Genomic DNA, 19,159 nt, shown 5'->3' on the forward strand with positions numbered 1-19,159 from the left:
CTAACAATGCATCTGTAGAAAGAGAAATTAGAGAAACGATTCCATTTACAATAGCACCAAAAACCGTAAGATACCTCAGAATAAACCTAACCAAAGAGGTAAAGGATCTGTACTCTAGGAACTACAGAACATTCATGAAAGAAATTGAAGAAGACACAAAAAGATGGAAAAACATTCCATGCTCATGGATCGGAGAATAAACATTGTTAAAATGTCTATGCTACCCAGAGCAATCTATACCTTCAACGCCATCCCAATCAAAATTCCAATGACATTTTTCAAAGTGCTGGAACAAACAATCCTAAAATTTGTATGGAATCAGAAAAGACCCCGAATCGCCAAGGAAATGTTGAAAAAGAAAAACAAAGCTGGGGGCATCACGTTGCCCGATTTCAAGCTGTACTACAAAGCTGTGATCGCCAAGACAGCATGGTACTGGCACAAAATCAGACATATAGAACAATGGAACAGAATAGAGAACACAGATATGGACCCTCAACTCTATGGTCAAATAGCAGGAAAAAATATGCAATGGAAAAAAGAGAGTCTCTTCAATAAATGGTGCTGGGAAAATTGGACAGCCACATGCAGAAGAATGAAACTCGACCATTCTCTAACACCATACACAAAGATAAACTCAAAATGGATGAAAGACCTCAATGTGCGACAGGAATCCATCAAAATCCTAGAGGAGAACATAGGTAGTAACCTCTTTGACATTGGCCACAGCAACTTCTTTCAAGATACATCTCCAAAAGCTAGTGAAACAAAAGCAGAAATGAACTTTTGGGACTTCATCAAGATAAAAAGCTTCTGCATAGCAAAGGAAACAGTCAACAAAACAAGGAGGCGACCCACAGAATGGGAGAAGATATTTGCAAATGACACGACAGATAAAGGGCTGGTATCCAAGATTTATAAAGAACTTCTCAAACTCAACACCCAAAAAACAAATAATCAAGTCAAAAAGTGGGCAGAAGACATGAAAAGACACTTCTCTGAAGAAGACATACAAATGACTAACAGACACATGAAAAAATGTTCATCATCATTAGCCATCAGGGAAATTCAAATCAAAACCACATCAAGATACCCCCTTACACCAGTTAGAATGGCAAAAATTGACAAGGCAAGAAACAACAAATGTTGGAGAGGTTGTGGAGAAAAGGGAACCCTCTTACACTGTTGGTGGGAATGCAAGTTGGTATAGCCACTTTGGAAAACAATGTGGAGGTTCCTCAAAAATTTAAAAATAGAGCTACCCTATGACCCAGCAATTGCACTCCTGGATATTTACCCCAAAGACACAGATGTAGTGAAAAGAAGGGCCATATGCACCCCAATGTTCATAGCAGCAATGTCCACAATAGCCAAACCGTGGAAAGAGCCGAGATGCCCTTCAACAGATGAATGAATAAAGAAGATTGGGTCCATATATACAATGGAATATTACTCAGCCATCAGAAAGGATGAATACCCAACTTTTACATCAACATGGATGGGACTGGAGGAGATTATGCTAAGTGAAAGAAGTCAAGCAGAGAAAGTCAATTATCATATGGTTTCACTTATTTGTGGAACATAAGGAATAGCATGGAAGACATTAGGAGAAGGAAGGGAAAAATGAAGGGGGGGAAATCGGAGGGAGAGAGACTATGGACTCTGAGAAACAAAGAGGGTTTGGGAGGGGAGAGGGGAGGAGGGATGGGTTAGCCTGGTGGTGGGTATTAAGGAGGGCACGTACTGCATGGAGCACTGGGTGTTATACGGAAACAATGGATTGTGGATCACCACATCAAAAACCAATGATGTATTGTATGGTGACTAACATAACATAACAAAATTTTAAAAATTTAAAAAATAAAATTAAATAAATAAATAAATAAAAAAGAACACATACAATTCTGAAATTGAATCCATCTATGAACCTGAATCTGTAGAAACAAGGAAAGTGAAATGCCATTGTGAAAATCAAATACACCAACATGAAAGAAAAAAGGAGAAGGAAGGGGGGAGGACATAGAAGAGGAAGGAGAGGAGGCAAAAGAAATAATATGACTGATAACGTTAGATAAAACTTTACTTATCACATTCATTTCTCTTACTGTAGCAAACCATCCAGTTCTGAATATCTGTAAATGATAAAACAGTTGTTGGATATACAGAAACTAGCAAGTGAGAATTACTTTCATGCATGATAAGAAGTCAGGCTTAAGCAACACTGGTTCCCATTTAATTTTTAAACGTTAGGGAAGGAACATAATTAAAAGCAATATCAAAAAGTTATAATCCTCAAAATGATGACCACAAGAAATTTAGCTCCCCAAACTTTAAAGAAAAAAGTTCTCTTCTATGATCTTCCTAAACTTTCATTTAAATAATAAGCACATTTCATTTGACTTTCTGAACCACTGTTGAGAAAGTGACATACACCCATCGCCTACCATTCTGAATCACTGGGAAATCAAAAGTGGCTTACCTTTTCTAATGTACTGAAGGAAGGCCAGGACTGATATCCATATTCAGATACAAATCGAGCTTTTGGGAAAACTTTCCAATTCCAGCAATCACTGATATAGTCATAAAAATGTACATCACCAAAATTATTGTCATATGGGTTGACAGAGAGCCAGCCTTCTTTAATAGATTCGGCCCCATTTGTAGGGCTGGATATGATAAAAGGACGAGTCTTGTCTTCCTGAGTCCAGAAATAAAATGAGTTAAAAGATATTTTCAGCCGGGAAAGTACGTATCACTTACTTTTTTATTAAGTTTTTGTTTTAATTCCAATATAGTTAACATACAGTGTTAAATTAGTTTCAGATGTACAATATAGTGATTCAGCACTTCCATACTTCACCCAGTGCTCATCAAGACAAGTGTCCTCCTTAATCCCCATCACCTAATTCACCCAACCCCCCTCTGGTAATCATCAGCTTGTTCTCTATAGTTAAGAGTCTGTTTCTTGGTTTCTCTCTTTCTCTTTTTTTCTTTTTTTCCGTTGTTCATTTTTTTGTTTCTTAAATTCCACATATGAGTGAGATGATATGGTATTTGTCTTTCTCTGAGTGACTTATTTCACTTAGCATTATACTTTCTAGCTTCATTCATATTGGCGCAAATGGCAAGAATCCATTCTTTTTTATGGCTGAGTAATATTCCATTATATATACCATATATACCACACACACACACACACACACACACACACACCACATCATCTTTACCCACCACAACACCATTTACCCATCTATCACTGGACATTTGGGCTGCTTCCATAATTTGGCTATTGTAAATAATGCTGCTATAAACATAGGGGTGCATGTTATCCCTTTGAATCAGTGTTTTTGTATTTTGGGGGTAGATACCCAGTAGTATGATTACTGGATAGTAGGGCAATTCTGTTTTTAACCTTCTGAGGAACTTCCATACTGTTTCCCACAGCGGCTGCACCAGTTTGCATTCCCACCAACAGTGCAAAAGGGTTCCCATTTCTCTACATCCTCACCAACACTTGTTGTTTCTTGTGTTTTTTATTTCAGCCATTCTGACAGGTGTGAGGTGATATATCACTGTAGTTTTGATTTGCATTTCCCTGATGGTGAGCATCTTTTCATATGTCTGCTGCCCATCTGTATGCCTTCTTTGGAGAAATGTCTGTTTATTTTAGATCATTTACTTTAAAAAAAAAAACAACACTGTCAGGTTCCAGAAATGCCAGTGGCTGACAGACAAATAATAGAACCATTAACCTTCTGCCTTCAGCAACCACCAGTACCTGCCGTTCACCAATCCTTTATATCCTTTTGTAATTAACACTTAGCTTATTACTCAGTACCTGCTCCTAATTTTTTTAATCATGTCGTGCCTCTACATTACCTTCTAACAACAAGAGTAGTGTATGGTCTACTGCAGAATTTCTCATCCTTGGCATTATTGACATTTTGAGCTTGATAAATTTTGTGTGTTGGTGACCAGGGAAAGGGAGCAAGGGGAAGGGGAATGTTTAGCAGCATCCCTGGCCTCTACCCACTAGATGGTAGTAGTACCCCCCCACACACCAAAAAATGTCTACAGACATTGCCAAATGTGCCCCTGTCACTTGGGGGACAAAATCACCTCCTTAAGAAACATAGGTCCAGTGCTTAAGAATAAGAAGCTAAGGTGCAGGGCGCCTGGGTGGCTCAGTTGGTTAAGCGACTGCCTTCGGCTCAGGTCATGATCCTGGAGTCCCGGGATCGAGTCCCACATCAGGCTCCCTGCTCGGTAGGGAGTCTGCTTCTCCCTCTGACCCTCTCATGCTCTCTCTATCTCATTCTCTCTCTCAAATAAATAAATAAAATCTTTAAAAAAAAAAAAAAAAAAAGAAGCTAAGGTGCAGATACAAAAATAGTACCCAGAAATTGGTAGTATTTCTATACACTAATAACAAAATACCAGAAAGAAATTTTTTTTGAAGATTTTATTTATATTTGACAGAGAGACACAGCGAGAGAGGGAACACAAGTAGGGGGAGTGGGAGAGGGAGAAGCAGGCTTCTCGCTGAGCAGGGAGTCTGATGTGGGGCTCGATCCTAGGACCCCAGGATCATGACCTGAGCCGAAGGCAGACGCTTAACCAACTGAGCCACCCAGGAGTCCCTCAGAAAGAGAAATTTTAAAACAACACCATTTACAAATGCACCAGAAAGAATAAATAAACCAAAGAGGTGAAAGACCTCTACTCTGAAAACTATAAAACACTGATGAAAGAAACTGAAGATGACCCAAACAAATGGAAAAATAGTCCATGCTTGTGGATTGGAAGAATCAATATTGTTTAAATGTCCATACTACTCAAAGAAATCCACAGATTCAATGCAATCCCTATTGAAATAACAACAGCATTTTTTACAAAACTAGAACAAATAATACTAAATTGTATGGAACCACAGAAGACCCCAAATAGCCAAGGCAATCTTGAAGAAGAAAAACAAAGCTTGAAGATGTGAAAATTCCAGATTTCAAAATATACTACAAAGCGGTAGTAATCAAAATAGTATGGTACTGGCATAAAAATAGATATATAGATCAGTGGACTAGAATACAGAGCCCAGAAATAAACCACGGATTATATGGTCAGTTAATCTATGACAAAGGAGGCAAGAATATACAATGGGAAAAGACAGTCTCCTCAATAAATCGTGCTGGGAGAACTGACAGCTACACGCAAAAGAATGAAACTGTATCTCTCTTTAATATCATAAATAAAAATAAACTCAAAATGGATTAAAGACCTAAATGTGAGATCTGAAATCATAAAAATCCTAAAAACCATAAAAAAACACAGGCAGTAATTTCTCTGACTTTGGCCATAGGATCATTTTTCTCGATATGTCTCTTCAAGCAAGAAAAACAAAAGCAAAAATAAACTATTTGGATAACAAGTAAAAGGCTTTTGCACAGCAAAGGAAACCACCAACATACACACACACACACACACACACACACACACACACACACACACATGTATCCAAAATATATAAAGAACATGTACAAGTCAACACCAAACAAACCCCAAATAATTCAATTAAAAAATGGGCAGAGGACTTGAATAGAGTTTTTCAAAAAAAGACATAAAGATAGCCAATGGACACATAAAAATATCCTCAGCATCACTCATCATCAGGAAAATGCAACTCAAAACTAAAATAAAATATCATTTTATACCTATCAGAACGGCTAAAACCAAAAAGACAAGAAACAACAAGTGTTGGTGAGGATATGGAAAAAATGGAACCCCTGTGCACTCTTGGTAAGAATGTAAATTGGTGCAGCTACAGTGGAAAACAGTATGGAAGTGCTTTGAAAAATTAAAAATAGAAATACCATATAACCCAATCATTCCACTACTGGGTATTTACCCAAAGAAAATGAACACACTAATTCAAAAAGATATGTGCACTTCTGTGTTTATTGCAATGTTATTTACAACAACCAATATATTGAAGCAATCTAAGTGTCCATCAATAGACAAATGGATAAGGAAGATGTGGTATATACATATAATGGAATACGGCACAGCCATAAAAAGATGAGGTTGTGTCATTTGAGATGGACCTAGAGGGTATTATGGATGGATGCACCTAGAGGATATTATGGTAAGTGAAATAAGTCAGACTGAGAAACACAAATACTATATGATTTTACTCACAAGTGGAATCTAAAACAAAAACAAATGAATAAACAAACAAAAAGCAGAATCAGACCTATAAATACAGAATAAACTGATGGTTGTCAGAGGGGGATGGGTCAGCAGTTGGGCAAAATGGGTAAAGAGGAGTGGAAGATACAGAGTCCCAGTTATGGAATGAATAGTTCATGGGAATAAAAGGCACAGCAGGAGAAAAAAAGAAAATAATAGAGGCTATTGAGTCAGAATGACTTGAATTTAAATCTCAGATCGGAACCTTATTATTTTTGGACAGGTCTAAGCCTCAATAGTCTCACCTGTAAAACAGGGAAATTGGGAGTCCTTCATAGGACTACAGTAAATGGTAAAGAACTCATGTGTGGACGACATGGCTAAATGTCCACCAAAATTCATGTTCCCATTTCCATAATATAGAGCTGTTTCTAGGAAGTGACTTTCTAACCTCTTTGCATCACTGTGGGGCCATGTGCCTCATTCTCATCCTCCTGGAATCATGAGCTCTTAACCACTGAGCTGTGAAATGAAAATCCTCAAATATTAAAATCCATTTCTTAAATCCATCAGATACGAAAAATGTAACACCAACACTATGAGTAAAAAGATTATAAAATAAATGTTTTATAAATATTAATTAAAGCTTATACCATAACAGTTTGTGTATAGAAAAATTCTTCATGACACATGACTAAGCATATCAGATAAGCTAAAAATCTGAACCTAAGATTTTCGTGAATTCTCACTGAAGTTTCTTCACATAAATGAATAGTGCCATGAACTGAACACATTTGGATGCCAAAATCACATACTATTCTTTTAAATATATCCCTTTTCAAACTGCCTCAGGATATACCCAAATATTTAAAATATCTAATTACAGGGTCGCCTGGGTGGCTCAGTCGTTAAGTGTCTGTCTGCCTTCGGCTCAGGTCATGATTCCAGGGGGATTGAGCCCCGCGCCAGGCTCCCTGCTCAGCGGGAAGCCTGCTTCTCCCTCTTCCACTCCGCCTGCTTGTGTTCCCTCTCTCGCTGTGTCTCTCTCTGTCAAATAAATAAATAAAATAAAAAAGAAAATAAATAAAATAAAATATCTAATTACAGATAAAAAATTAAAAGGACAATCAGATTATTAAATCACATATTAAACATTAAAGTTTTTAAAACTTAAATCCTTTGCAGGGATTACTGCAAAAACAAAATAAATGCTGCTTCCTCCCCTTGAAAAAAAAAAAGCTAACTTATATTATTATATAATGTGTATATAGTAAATGCAAGTATAATATGCCTATTAAAAAGTTGTGATGAAAGAGAACCACCATAAAGGAAGGGCTCTATGGTGGAGTTGGGAACAAGCTCTTTCCTTTCCCTTTCTTCTTATTTCACATATCAACATATTCATATATATCAAGCTCTGCTTTAGCATTTATAATTACAGAATTTTAAATGACACAGGAGACCAAATGGACTTAACAGATATACACAGTACATACCATCCAAAAGCAACAGAATACACATTCTTCTCAGGTGCACATGGAATGTTCTCCAAGACAGATCATCTGTTAGGCCATAAACCAAGTCTTAACAAATTTAAGAAGACTGAAATCATTCAAGCATATTTTTGGACCCCACGGATATGGAACTAGAAATCAATTATAAGAAGAAGGCTGAAAAATTCACAAATACATGAAGATTAAGGAATATGCTACCGAACAACCAATGGATCAACAAAGAAATCAAAAGAGAAATTGAAAAATACCTTGAGACAAATGAAAATAGAAATACAACATATCAAACTTATGAGATGCAGCAAAAGCAGTTTAAGAGGAAAGATCACAGAGATAAATGACTACTTCAAGAAATAAGAAAAATGTCAAATAAAGAACCTAACTTCACATCTTAATAAACTAGAAAAAGGAGAACAAACATGGTCCCAAGTTAGCAGAAGGAAGGAAATAACAAAGATCAGAGCAGAAATAAATGGAATAGAGACTAAAAAGACAATAGAAAAGATTCAATGAAACCAAGAGCTGGTTTATAAAAAAATAAATAAATAAACAAAACTGACAAACCTTTAGCTAGACTTGCCTAGGGGGAAAAAAAAGAGAGGACTCAAACAAAATCAGAAATGAAAAAGATGTTACAACTGATATCTCAGAAATACAAAGAATTTTAAGAGACTACTATGAACAACTATATATCAACAAATTGGACAACCTAGAAGAAATGGATAAATTCTTAAAGACATACAATCTTCCAAGATTGAATCATGAATAAATAGAAAACATGAACAGACCAATTAACTAGTAAGGAGATTGAATCAATAATCAAAAATCTCCCAGCAAACAAAAATCCAGGACCAGACATCTTCACTGGTGAATTCTACCGAACATTCAAAGAATTAATACCAATCCTTCTCAAACTCTTGCAAAAAATAGAAGAGGAGGGAAAACTTCCAAGTTCATTTTACAAGACAAGCATTACCCTGATACCAAAACCAAATAGAGTCACCACAAGAAAACTACAGGCCAATATCCTTGATGAACATAGATGCAAAAATTCTCAACAAAATATTAACAAACCAAACTCATATAAGTAAAAAAAAAATCATATACCATAATCAAGTGGAACTTATTCCAGGGATGTAAGGATGGTTCAACGCCTACAAGTCAATCAACATGATACACCACCTTAATAAAATGAAGTATAAAAATCATATGCTCATGTCAACAAATGCAGAAAAAGCATCTGACAAAATTCAGCATCCATTTATTATAAAAACTCTCAACAAAGTGGTTACAGAGGGAACATACCTCAACATAATAAAGGCCATATATGACAAGGCCACAGCTAACATCATACTCGATGGTGAAAAGCTCAAAACTTCTCCTCTAAGGTCAGGAACGAGATCTGGATGCCTACTTTCACCACTTTTATCCAACATAGTATTGGAAGTCCTAGCTAGAGCAATTAGACAACAGAAAGAAATAAAAGGCATACAAACTGGAAAGGAAGAAGTAAAGTTGTCACTATTTGCAGATGACATGTTATTATATGGAGAAAACTCTAAAGACTTCACAAAAAACCTGTTAGTATAAATAAATTCAGTAAAATTGCAGGATACGAAATCAATATACAGAAATCTGTTGCATTTCTATGTACTAATAATTAACTACTAGCAAGAGAAATTAAGAAAACAATCTTATTTACAACTGCATCAAAAAGAATAAAATATCTAGGAATAAGTTTAACCAAGGAAGTGAAAGACTGACATTATTATCGAAAATTATAAGATACTGAAAACTATAAGACATTGTTAAAAGACACCGAAGAAGACATAAATAAATGAAAAGATATTCTGTACTCATTGACTGGAAGAATTAATATTGCTAAAATGTCCATACTATCCAAAGCAATCTACAGATTCAATGCAATCCCTACCAAAACCACAATACATTTTTCATGAAATAGAATGAATAATCCAAAAATGTTTATGGAACCACAAAAGACCCTGAATAGTCAAAGCAATCTTGAGAAAGAAGAACAAAGCTGGAGGCATCATGCTTTCTGACTTCAAAATATACAACAAAAGCAAGGTAAGTAAAACATTATGGTATTGGCATAAAAACAGACACATGGATCAATAGAATAGAATAGAGAACCAAGAAATAAATTCATATATGTATGGCCAATTAATGTATGACAAAGGAGACAAGAATATACAATGGGGAAAGGACAGTCTCTTCAGTAAGTGGTGTTGGAAAAACTGGACGGTCACATGCAAGAGAATGAAACTGAATAACTATCTTCAACCATGCACAAAAATTAATGTAAAATGGATTAAAGACTTGAATGTAAGATCTGAAATCATAAAACTCCTAAAAGAAAACATAGGTGGTAAGCTCCTTGGCATTGGTCTTGGCTTGATTTTTTTGGATTTGACACCAAAAACAAAGGCAACAAAAATAAACAAGTGGGACTACATTAAACTAAAAAGGCTCTGCACAGCAAAGGAAACCATCAACAAAATAAAAAGGCAACACACTGAATGGGAGGAAATATTTGCAAATCATATGCCTGCTAAGGGGTTAATACCCAAAATACATAAAGAACATGTCCAACTCAACAGCAAAAAACAAACAATTCAATCAAGAAACGAGCCAGGGATCTAAACAGACATTTTTCCAAAGAAGACATACAGATAACCAATAAGTACATGAAAAGGTGCTCAACTTATTATCAGGGAAATGCAAATCAAAACCACAATGAGGTATCACCTGACACCTGTTAGGATGGCTATTATCAAAAAGATAAGAGATAACAAATGTTGGCAAGGATGTGGAGAAAAGGGAACGCTTGTGCATTGTTGATGGGAATGTAAGTTGGTGTAGTCACTAAGGAAAACAATATGGAGATTACCTAAGAAATTAAATGTAGAACTACCATATGATCCAGCAATTCCACTTATGGATATTTATCTGAAAAAAATAAAAACACTAACTCAAAGAGATATATGCACCCCCATGTTCACTGCAGCATTGTTTATAATTACCAAGATACTGTAACAAACGAAATGTTCATTGATGATGAATTGATAAAGTAAATGTAGCATACACACACACACACACACACGCGCGCGCGCACGCACACTGGAATATGACTCAGCCATAAAAAAGGAATGAAATCTTGGAGCACCTGGGTGGCTCAGTCAGTTGAGCATCCATCCAACTCTTGATTTCGGCTCAGGTCATGATCTCAGGGTCATGGGATCAAGCCCTGCATTGGGATCTGTGCTGGGCATGGAGCCTGCTTGGAATTCTCTTTCCCTCTGCCCCTCCCCTCTTGTGATCACTCTCTCTCTCTCTAAAAAAAAAAAAAAAAAAAGGAATGAAATCTTGCCATTTGTGACAACATGGATGGACTTTGAGGGCATTATGCTAAGTGAAATAAGTCAGAGAAAAGCAAATACTGTATGATCTCAGTTATATGTGGAATCTAAAAACAATAAGAACAAGCTCATGGAAACAGAGAACAGACTGGTGGTTGCCAGAGGTATGAGGTGGGAGGTGGGTGGAATCGGTGAAGGTAGTCAAAAAAAAAAGAAAGAAAGAAAAAGTAAAAGAGTCTCTACGTCTCTAAGAAAGGAAGGGAAGGGAAGGGAAAAGTGAAGGGAAGGGGGGGAGGGAAGGGAAGGGAAAAAGGGAGGGGAAGGGAAGAAGGGAGAAGGGAAGGGAAGGGGAAAATGGAAGGGAGAAAGAAAGAAAGAAAGAAAGAAAGAAAGAAAGAAAGAAAGCAAGAAAGCAAGAAAGCAAGAAAGCAAGAAAGAAAGAAAGAAAGAAAGAGAAAGAAAGAAAGAAAGAGAGAGAAAGGAAGGAAGGAACGAAGGAAGGAGGGAGGGAGGGAGGAAAGTAGGAAGAGACAAAAATAGAAAAGAAAAGAAATATCCATAGAACAATTGAGCCTGCTCTGTGCCTTCTTCTCTCTGTCTATGGAAATCTTCTGGCTGGGGTATTTGCTTCCAGAGGTAATTCCAGACATCCACAATGGACACACACACACACACACATACACACACACACACACACACACAAGAATGAGAGCAACTTCCACATTCAAACACTATTTGCACTGACAATCCTGGAGTCTCTCAGCCTGCACAACTTCTCTACTTACAGCCTGCTCTACAAAGCATATCTACTTACACAGAAATCTTTTAAGTTCTAGGTAAAATGCTATGTTCCTGGGAAACATAAATATCCATAGTTCCAGAAGTTGTAAACCCAAATTGGATAATAACTATAGGAGAAATGTATATGAGGGAGGAGATAATTCTTGCCCCCACAAAGGCACTGGGCCCAGATTGTTTTATGGGTGAATTTCTCTCAGTAAAACTGATAATCTCTATTTTATTTAAATTGTCCCTAGACATTAAAAACAACAACAAAAGGCTCCTAACTCATTCTGTGCAGTGAGCACAAACATATACACATATACGAAGTGCCACAAGTTGGGTTCTCTGGCTAAATCTGTCTCACAAATAGTTTTGTTTACATTGCATTTTTTAAAATACTGAATATAAATGAGACCCAACATCCATATCCTATTACCACAGTCCCCTCTTCTTTATGAGCCTCATCAACTCTACTTACTTTTTTTAAACAAATTTGGCTCCTCTAGGCATATGAGTTTACAACTCTTACCATAGACTGAGTTTGCTTGTGAACATAAATTTTTAAATTCTAACCAAAATATTAGCAAATCAAATCTAGCACAGGATAAAAAACAAAGCATTATAGCTAAATAGAGTTTATACTAGAACTATTTTGTCATTAGAAAATTAATTCACAGGATTCACTGTATTAATATATTGAGGAACAAAAAGAAAGAAAGAAAAAAAGAAATGGCATTATCAATAAGTCATCTAAAGTAGAAATTCTCAACCCTTGGGGTTCCATGGATGGGCTCCAGAAAGAGTCCATCATAATCTGCAGTTGTAAACACAATATTGGTGTATGTGTGGTGAGTTCCACAGATAAGTTAATTCTCAAGTAAGTCCAAAACCCATAAATCCATTCACATGCTGCAGCATTACAGTGGACTGTTCTGTATTAAAATATTATTGAAGGTTGCTCTAAAAAAAGGACACAAAGATATACTACACTAATATTCAAACTGATCCATTTTTAAAACAGGTTCTTAAATTCTATTGCATGAAAAATCATTACTTACTGCCAAGACAATCTTTCGAATGTTTTTCACATACAGTACCACATAGTCTTTGATGTAGGTATGCAGTTCACTGGCGGGTATATTATACCAATTCATCATCAGCGCTGCTTCATTTTCATTATTTCCACCCCATACGATGATGGAGGGATGATATTTCAGTCTCCTGATCTAAAATTTCAGAAAACATAAAACAATTTTCAAATGATCAACAAGAAAAAAAAAGCCTCAGAGCTATAGTTATTCACAAAATGATAGCCATTGCATTTCTGCACATAAATTCTTATGTACCAGAAAACTCATTAGAAAATGGCTTGTAACATTACCTGTGGGAATACATTTTAAGAAATCTCTGATTCTTTTTACCTAGATTTTATAAACACCAGTAAGATAGGGTTCTTCTTCTCTACTGTATAAAACCTGAAGAAAACATAATCCTTTTTATTAAAAAAGAAAAATAAATCAACCTCATCATCATCTGACTTTCCACAAAAAGGCTCTAAGAAACACAAAAGGCAGGAGACATTACATTACAGAGGAGTTTCTCAAGAACAAGTTGGAGTTTTGTGTGAAGAAACAAATGAGGAAGAACAACCACTTCTGCTGAAAGAGGGATTGAGGTTGTCACGGTCTCCACTGAGATCACAAAACCACAAGGATAACCAGAGAGGGTTTTACAAAGCAAGTGAGTTCCCAGAGATACTCTGTAATTTAAGACAGATATATGGAATATCCTAAAGGAAAAAGGATTAGGGCATCAAGAGGATGTCTCCAGAAAGAACTATCAGTGTCATGTCCTGAGAAATCAACTAAGCTTAAGTAAGTTACTGAATATATCTGAACATGGAAGAAGAAATTAGGGAATCTGTCTGAAAATCTTGCCAACCTTAAGAATTAAGCCTGCATGAACTGGGCTCTCTGTGGGCTGGCCCTACATAAAGGTGGAAGGATCCAGTTCTTCAGACACCCTGGGAGATGTACTCCAGCAGAAAAGGGCAGTTAAATCTCTTTGAGAACACAATGAGTCAATGGTCAGGAGAAATCCTCTGGACCACATTTTAGCAAAATAACCTTATTGGTTATAGCTTCTCTTCCATGTAATGCATGGTTACAGTGATGGATCCCAGATGATGTTCTCACTGTGGCCTCCATTCAAGATGCTAAGTATCTCCTACATGAAACAGAGATGCATTAAGGAAGCATTAAAGGGATTTATCTCATTCTTAAAAATTACAGGTGATGGGTATTAAGGAGGGCACATATTGCATTGGAGCACAGGGTGTTATATGAAGACAATGAATCATGGAACACTACATCAAAAACTAATGATGTACTGCATGGTGACTAACATAACATAATAAAATTAAATTAAATTGAAAAAAAATTACAGCCTTGTGTTTTTCTAAACCAGCCTTATGAACGCTATTTCCTTTATTTGCCTCTGTGCGTGCCCAGGTAAGTGACGACTGCTACCAACTGGGACTGGCACGTTCATGGTGCTACTGAAAACACAAATACTGAAGAGGCAAAAAGATCCAGTGACTCTGTGCTACACATACCCTTCAAACTGACCCAGAATTTTTGAGAAGCTTCACTTTAAAATCTTAACAAAGTCTGCATAAAAAGCTCTCCTCCTCTTTAATAATACATAAAAGAATTGAAGGTACATAGATACCATGTTTTATTTGTATGAGAAAAAATTTAAAAAAATTGAAATGTTTGCAACCTACACAACTATAATTAATATTTTTTAAGCTCATCCATCCGTCTATCCATCTATCCTCCTGACGAATAACCCAGCCAAGTAGTGGGGATACAGAGAGGAACAAGCCCCTAGGCTGCAGGGAGATTACAAACTTGCAGGGGAAACAAAACATTGAACAAGTAAGTCAAAGTGTGGTACAGGTCATAAAGGGCAAATGATGTGATCTAGACTTGCTAATATAGAAAGGTTTTTTTCCCAGAAAAATTCATGCTCAAGGTAAGAGGTGCCAGAAGAAAATGAGAGAGGTGGTCCATAGGGAGGGTGAGGGGGAAAGTTTTCCAGAGCATAGATGGCACAGGAAGAGGGTGCCTGATGGGGCCAGGGAGGCCAACAGAGACAGGATAGTGCACAGTATCTTTATCTGGAGGGCTCCGAGCAAGAGATGATTCATTTGTACTTTTTAAACCTTTTTTTTTTTAACTTTTTTTTTTTAAAGTAAAACAAAGATATAAAAAACAAATTGTGAAATAGTAAATTACTGTAACACAATCACCCTTGTAACCACCACCCAGATCAAGAAAGGGAGCCCCAGAAGTCCTCAAGCACTCCTTCCCAATTGTAGTCCCTCCCTGCTTCCAACAGTAACCACTATCTTGAGTATTATAGTAATCATTTCCTTGCATTTCTTTTGGTTTTCCATGCAAATGTCCATCCACAGACATTGTAACTATGAAATCACGGATTTTAACATGCTTTCTGGATTTCAATCCACGGACACTCTTTTCCTTATTGAATCTCAAATTGTCCCACTTTTGGTTGGTGAGAGTTTGATCAAAGTTCTTTTAACATATCTTTGATAGTTTTCTTGTCATATGTATGTCAAAATATTCCAGGGTCATCTATTAAACTTCCTGTCCCAGACCTGGAATCAGCCATTTCTCTAAGAAGCCCATCTGTTAGTGGGAAAAATTATTTCAATAGAAGGATACACAATATTATTAGGTTGTTCTAGTCCTTTTCGGTGGACAGAGCTAGGTTATAATCACTTCCTTGCACTTATAGATCTATAAATATAAGTGTGTACATATGGAATGCAAAAGAAATCAAGGAGTCAAGAATCACTTTAAATTTCTGACCTTAGAAATGCAAAGACTGACTTTGCCATTTGTTGAGGTGGGGGAAACTACAGGAAAAGCAGGTTGGGAGAAGGTAATGCAAGTTTGGTTCAGACATGTTACATTTGGGATGACTATGAAACCTCCAAGCAGAGGGGCCAAGTAGGCAGCTGGATACAAGAACCAGGAATTCAGCAGAGATGTCAGAACTGGGGATAAATGTGAAAGTCATCAGCACAGAGGTGGTGTTAAAGCCATGAGACTGGGTGGAATCACCTAGGAAGTCAATTATCCAACCGTGATTTTCATGGGATTTAGTAAAGAGAACAACAACAAAAAACAAAACAAAATGAGGAGAGGTTTAACAAAAGGCAAATGAAACATTAGCATTTTCCCTCTTCTTGGAATGGTAATGACATACCTGGTGAGCAACTTCTGCTCTCACTGAATTCATGAAGTCCCGATCGGTTGGATAAAGGGCACAGGCAAACATAAAATCCTGCCATACCTGTCAAACCAGTAAAAAGCAATAAAGTACTTCCATAGACTTTATTACACAGAAAGAAATTCTTCATTCTGAACTTTGGGAATTATCTTTCAGGCAAATGAAAAAACAAGTTAGCCTGATGAGTGTGACCATTTGAGCACTACTATGATTGAGGCAGTGGGAGAGGCTCTCATACGGACCACACGACTTTCCAGAACTGCACAAAACTGTGGGGGAGACCCGAGAGGAGAAAATGTTAAGTAGGGAGAAAAGAAAGAGAAGGAAAGGGAATTCAAATAAGGAAACAGTGAGTGTGTTGAGGGGAATGTGAAATTCGAAAAGAACCTTACCCCAGCCCCTCCTCACTTGCAATACTTTAATATTCACTGGGAATTTGATATTGAGAGATGGACCAGATTATTTATAAAAGAATTAACTTTTCATGGCCAAAAGGATTACTACATGGACATTTTCATAATGAAACCACATAAGTTGATCTTTCTCTTCCTTCCTTCCTTCCTTCCTTCCTTCCTTCCTTCCTTCCTTCCTTCCTTCCTTCCTTCCTTCTTTCCATCCTTCCTTTCTTGAAGGAGACAGAGAGAGTGTGTGTGTGAGCTGGGGTTCAGAGGAAGAGAAAGAGAATCCCAAGCAGGCTCTGCACGATGCAGGGCTCAATCTCACGACCCTGAGATCATGACCTGAGCCAAAATCAAGAGTCAGACGCTTAACTGACTGAGCCACCCAGGCGTCCCACAAAAGTCCATTTCTAGAGAGGCTGTTCTGATGCAGTAGTTAAGAGCACAGGCCCCAAATCAGCCGACCTGAGTCAGAAACTTGGTTCCACCACATACCCACTGCGTGGTTTTGGGCAGGTTATTTCACCTCTCCTCCATGTGTCAGTTTCCTTACTGGTAAAATGGGGATGGAGAACAGCAGTAACTATTTCATAGGATGGGCATGAAAATGAAATAAAATAACAGATGCAGAGCACTGAGAACAATGCCTGGTCCTCAATAAATATTATAGAATATTGTCACATTATCATGACCATCAGCATTATCAATATTATAATTACTATTCTTCTATGGAATGCTTTGTATTTTAGAACTGTAATGCCAGAACTAAAAGATTATATTTCCTGCGCTTAACCCTCACCAATGCAAAACATGTTTGGAGTACTTAGTAACAATATTAAGCATAGCTTTTCTTCATTGAATTTTATGATTTTTCTTCTCTCTAGGTCTTGTTAGATCTCCTTAAAGTTAAAATTTTTAAATATGTTTATGCATACCCTCATATCAAAAAGAAAATTACAAATATAGAATGTTAACCACTTAAAAATAATTAAATAATTATGATATTCACCATCAGCTATGGTTCTGGGTTTGCAAGATGTCATTTATTCCTCTGCAAAAAATGGAATATCAGTCCTGGCTCTGAGAAAAGAAGGAATGAGCCATAGCACCCACTCAGAACACAGGAGCTCAAAGTGAGGATATAGTAACATATCAATCAATAAAATGCTGTCGACTACCCACCATTATTCCTAGTTCATCACAGAGTCTATAGAATTCATCCTGCTCATAAATTCCTCCTCCCCAAACCCGGAGAGTATTCATGTTAGCATCCACAGCAGACTGCAAAAGGAGCCGTAACCTATAGAAGAAAATTTAAAAACAAATGTTAATTTGAAAATCTGGGGCTGTTTAAGAAAAATTTAAAAAAACACATGATGGAGGCGCCTGGGTAGCGCAGTTGGTTAAGCATCTGCCTTCAGCTCAGGTCATGATCCCAGGGTCCTGGGATCGAGCCCTGCGTCGAGCCCCACATCGGGCTCCCTGCTCAGTGGGGGGTCTGCTTCTCCCTCTCCCTCTGCCTGCTGCTCCCCCTGCTTGTGTTCTCTCTCTCTCTGTGTCACATAAATAAATAAAATCTTAAAAAAAAAAAAAAAACACATGGTGGTTGATAAATACATTTCAAATCTCTTAGAAAAACACGTTCTAAAATTATGATGGTTTGGATATAATGCTAGGTGAAGAAAGTGAGACAAAATTATATACACAATAACTGTAACCACATAAACAAAACTGGAAAATTGTGGGTTATATATCTTTTCTCTGCCTTCTAAATTCACACTGTTATTATACTGTTTTTGAAACTAAATTTTTTCTTAGTTATTCTTATAGAAAAAGAAAACATTTGTAAACCTCAGAAAGTATGAGCTAATTTTATACAACCATTTCAAATTATAAGACAAAAATCAAAGTTTGCATATTAGTACCTGGCTTACTCTTATCTCCTTTTTTCAATTCCTCCAGTCCAGTACAGATTTTCCTCAATTTACAATGGGATTATATCTCAATTAGCCCATCATTGTAAGTTGAAAGTATTGTAAGTCGAAAATGCATTTAATACACCTAACCTACCAAACATCCTAGCTTAGCCTCACCTGCCTTAGATGTGCTCAGAACACTTACAGTAGCCTACGGTTAAGCAAAACCGTAACACACAGTCTAGTTTATAATAAAGTATTGATATCTCATGTAACTGAATACTGTACTGAAAGTGAAAAACAGAATGGGTATACGGGCACAGAATGGTTGTGAATGTATTGGCTGTTGACCCTCAGTATGGCATGGCTGACTGGGAGGCCTCGGCTTCTGCTACTGCCCAACATCACAAGAGGTTACTGTACCACACAGCGCTAGCCCAGGAAAAGATCAAAAGTCAAAATTCAAAGCAAAACTTCTACTGAATGTGTATCTTTTTTACACCATGGTAAAGTCAAAAAATCACATCAAACCATCATAAGTAGGGTACCGGCTATGTTTCTTTCTCTAGTAAATTAAATTTCCTTTCTGATTTTTCCAATTCCTATTCACATCACCCACAGGATGATGTCCAGCCACTCTGAGAACATCTACCCTGCATTTCCAGCAC

At 36.9% G+C, this 19,159-nt stretch overlaps 1 protein-coding gene across 4 annotated transcripts in view; it reads right to left on the reverse strand.

The window, feature by feature from the left end:
- Window positions 1-19,159, reverse strand: part of MANBA (mannosidase beta) — a 116,530-nt gene that overhangs the window by 37,667 nt on the left and 59,704 nt on the right. For 3 of the 4 annotated variants that reach the window (XM_078069014.1, XM_078069015.1, XM_036095813.2), the window contains 4 exons: window positions 17,758-17,875; window positions 16,154-16,240; window positions 12,916-13,083; window positions 2,480-2,698 (listed from right to left, as the gene is read on the reverse strand). In XM_078069014.1, the coding sequence (XP_077925140.1) occupies window positions 2,480-2,698; window positions 12,916-13,083; window positions 16,154-16,240; window positions 17,758-17,875 (592 nt within the window). The remainder of the gene's footprint in view (window positions 1-2,479; window positions 2,699-12,915; window positions 13,084-16,153; window positions 16,241-17,757; window positions 17,876-19,159) is intronic. The other variant, XM_036095814.2, reaches the window with a different exon arrangement.

Source organism: Halichoerus grypus, chromosome 3, assembly GCF_964656455.1.
Source record: "Halichoerus grypus chromosome 3, mHalGry1.hap1.1, whole genome shotgun sequence".
NCBI lineage: Eukaryota > Metazoa > Chordata > Mammalia > Carnivora > Phocidae > Halichoerus > Halichoerus grypus.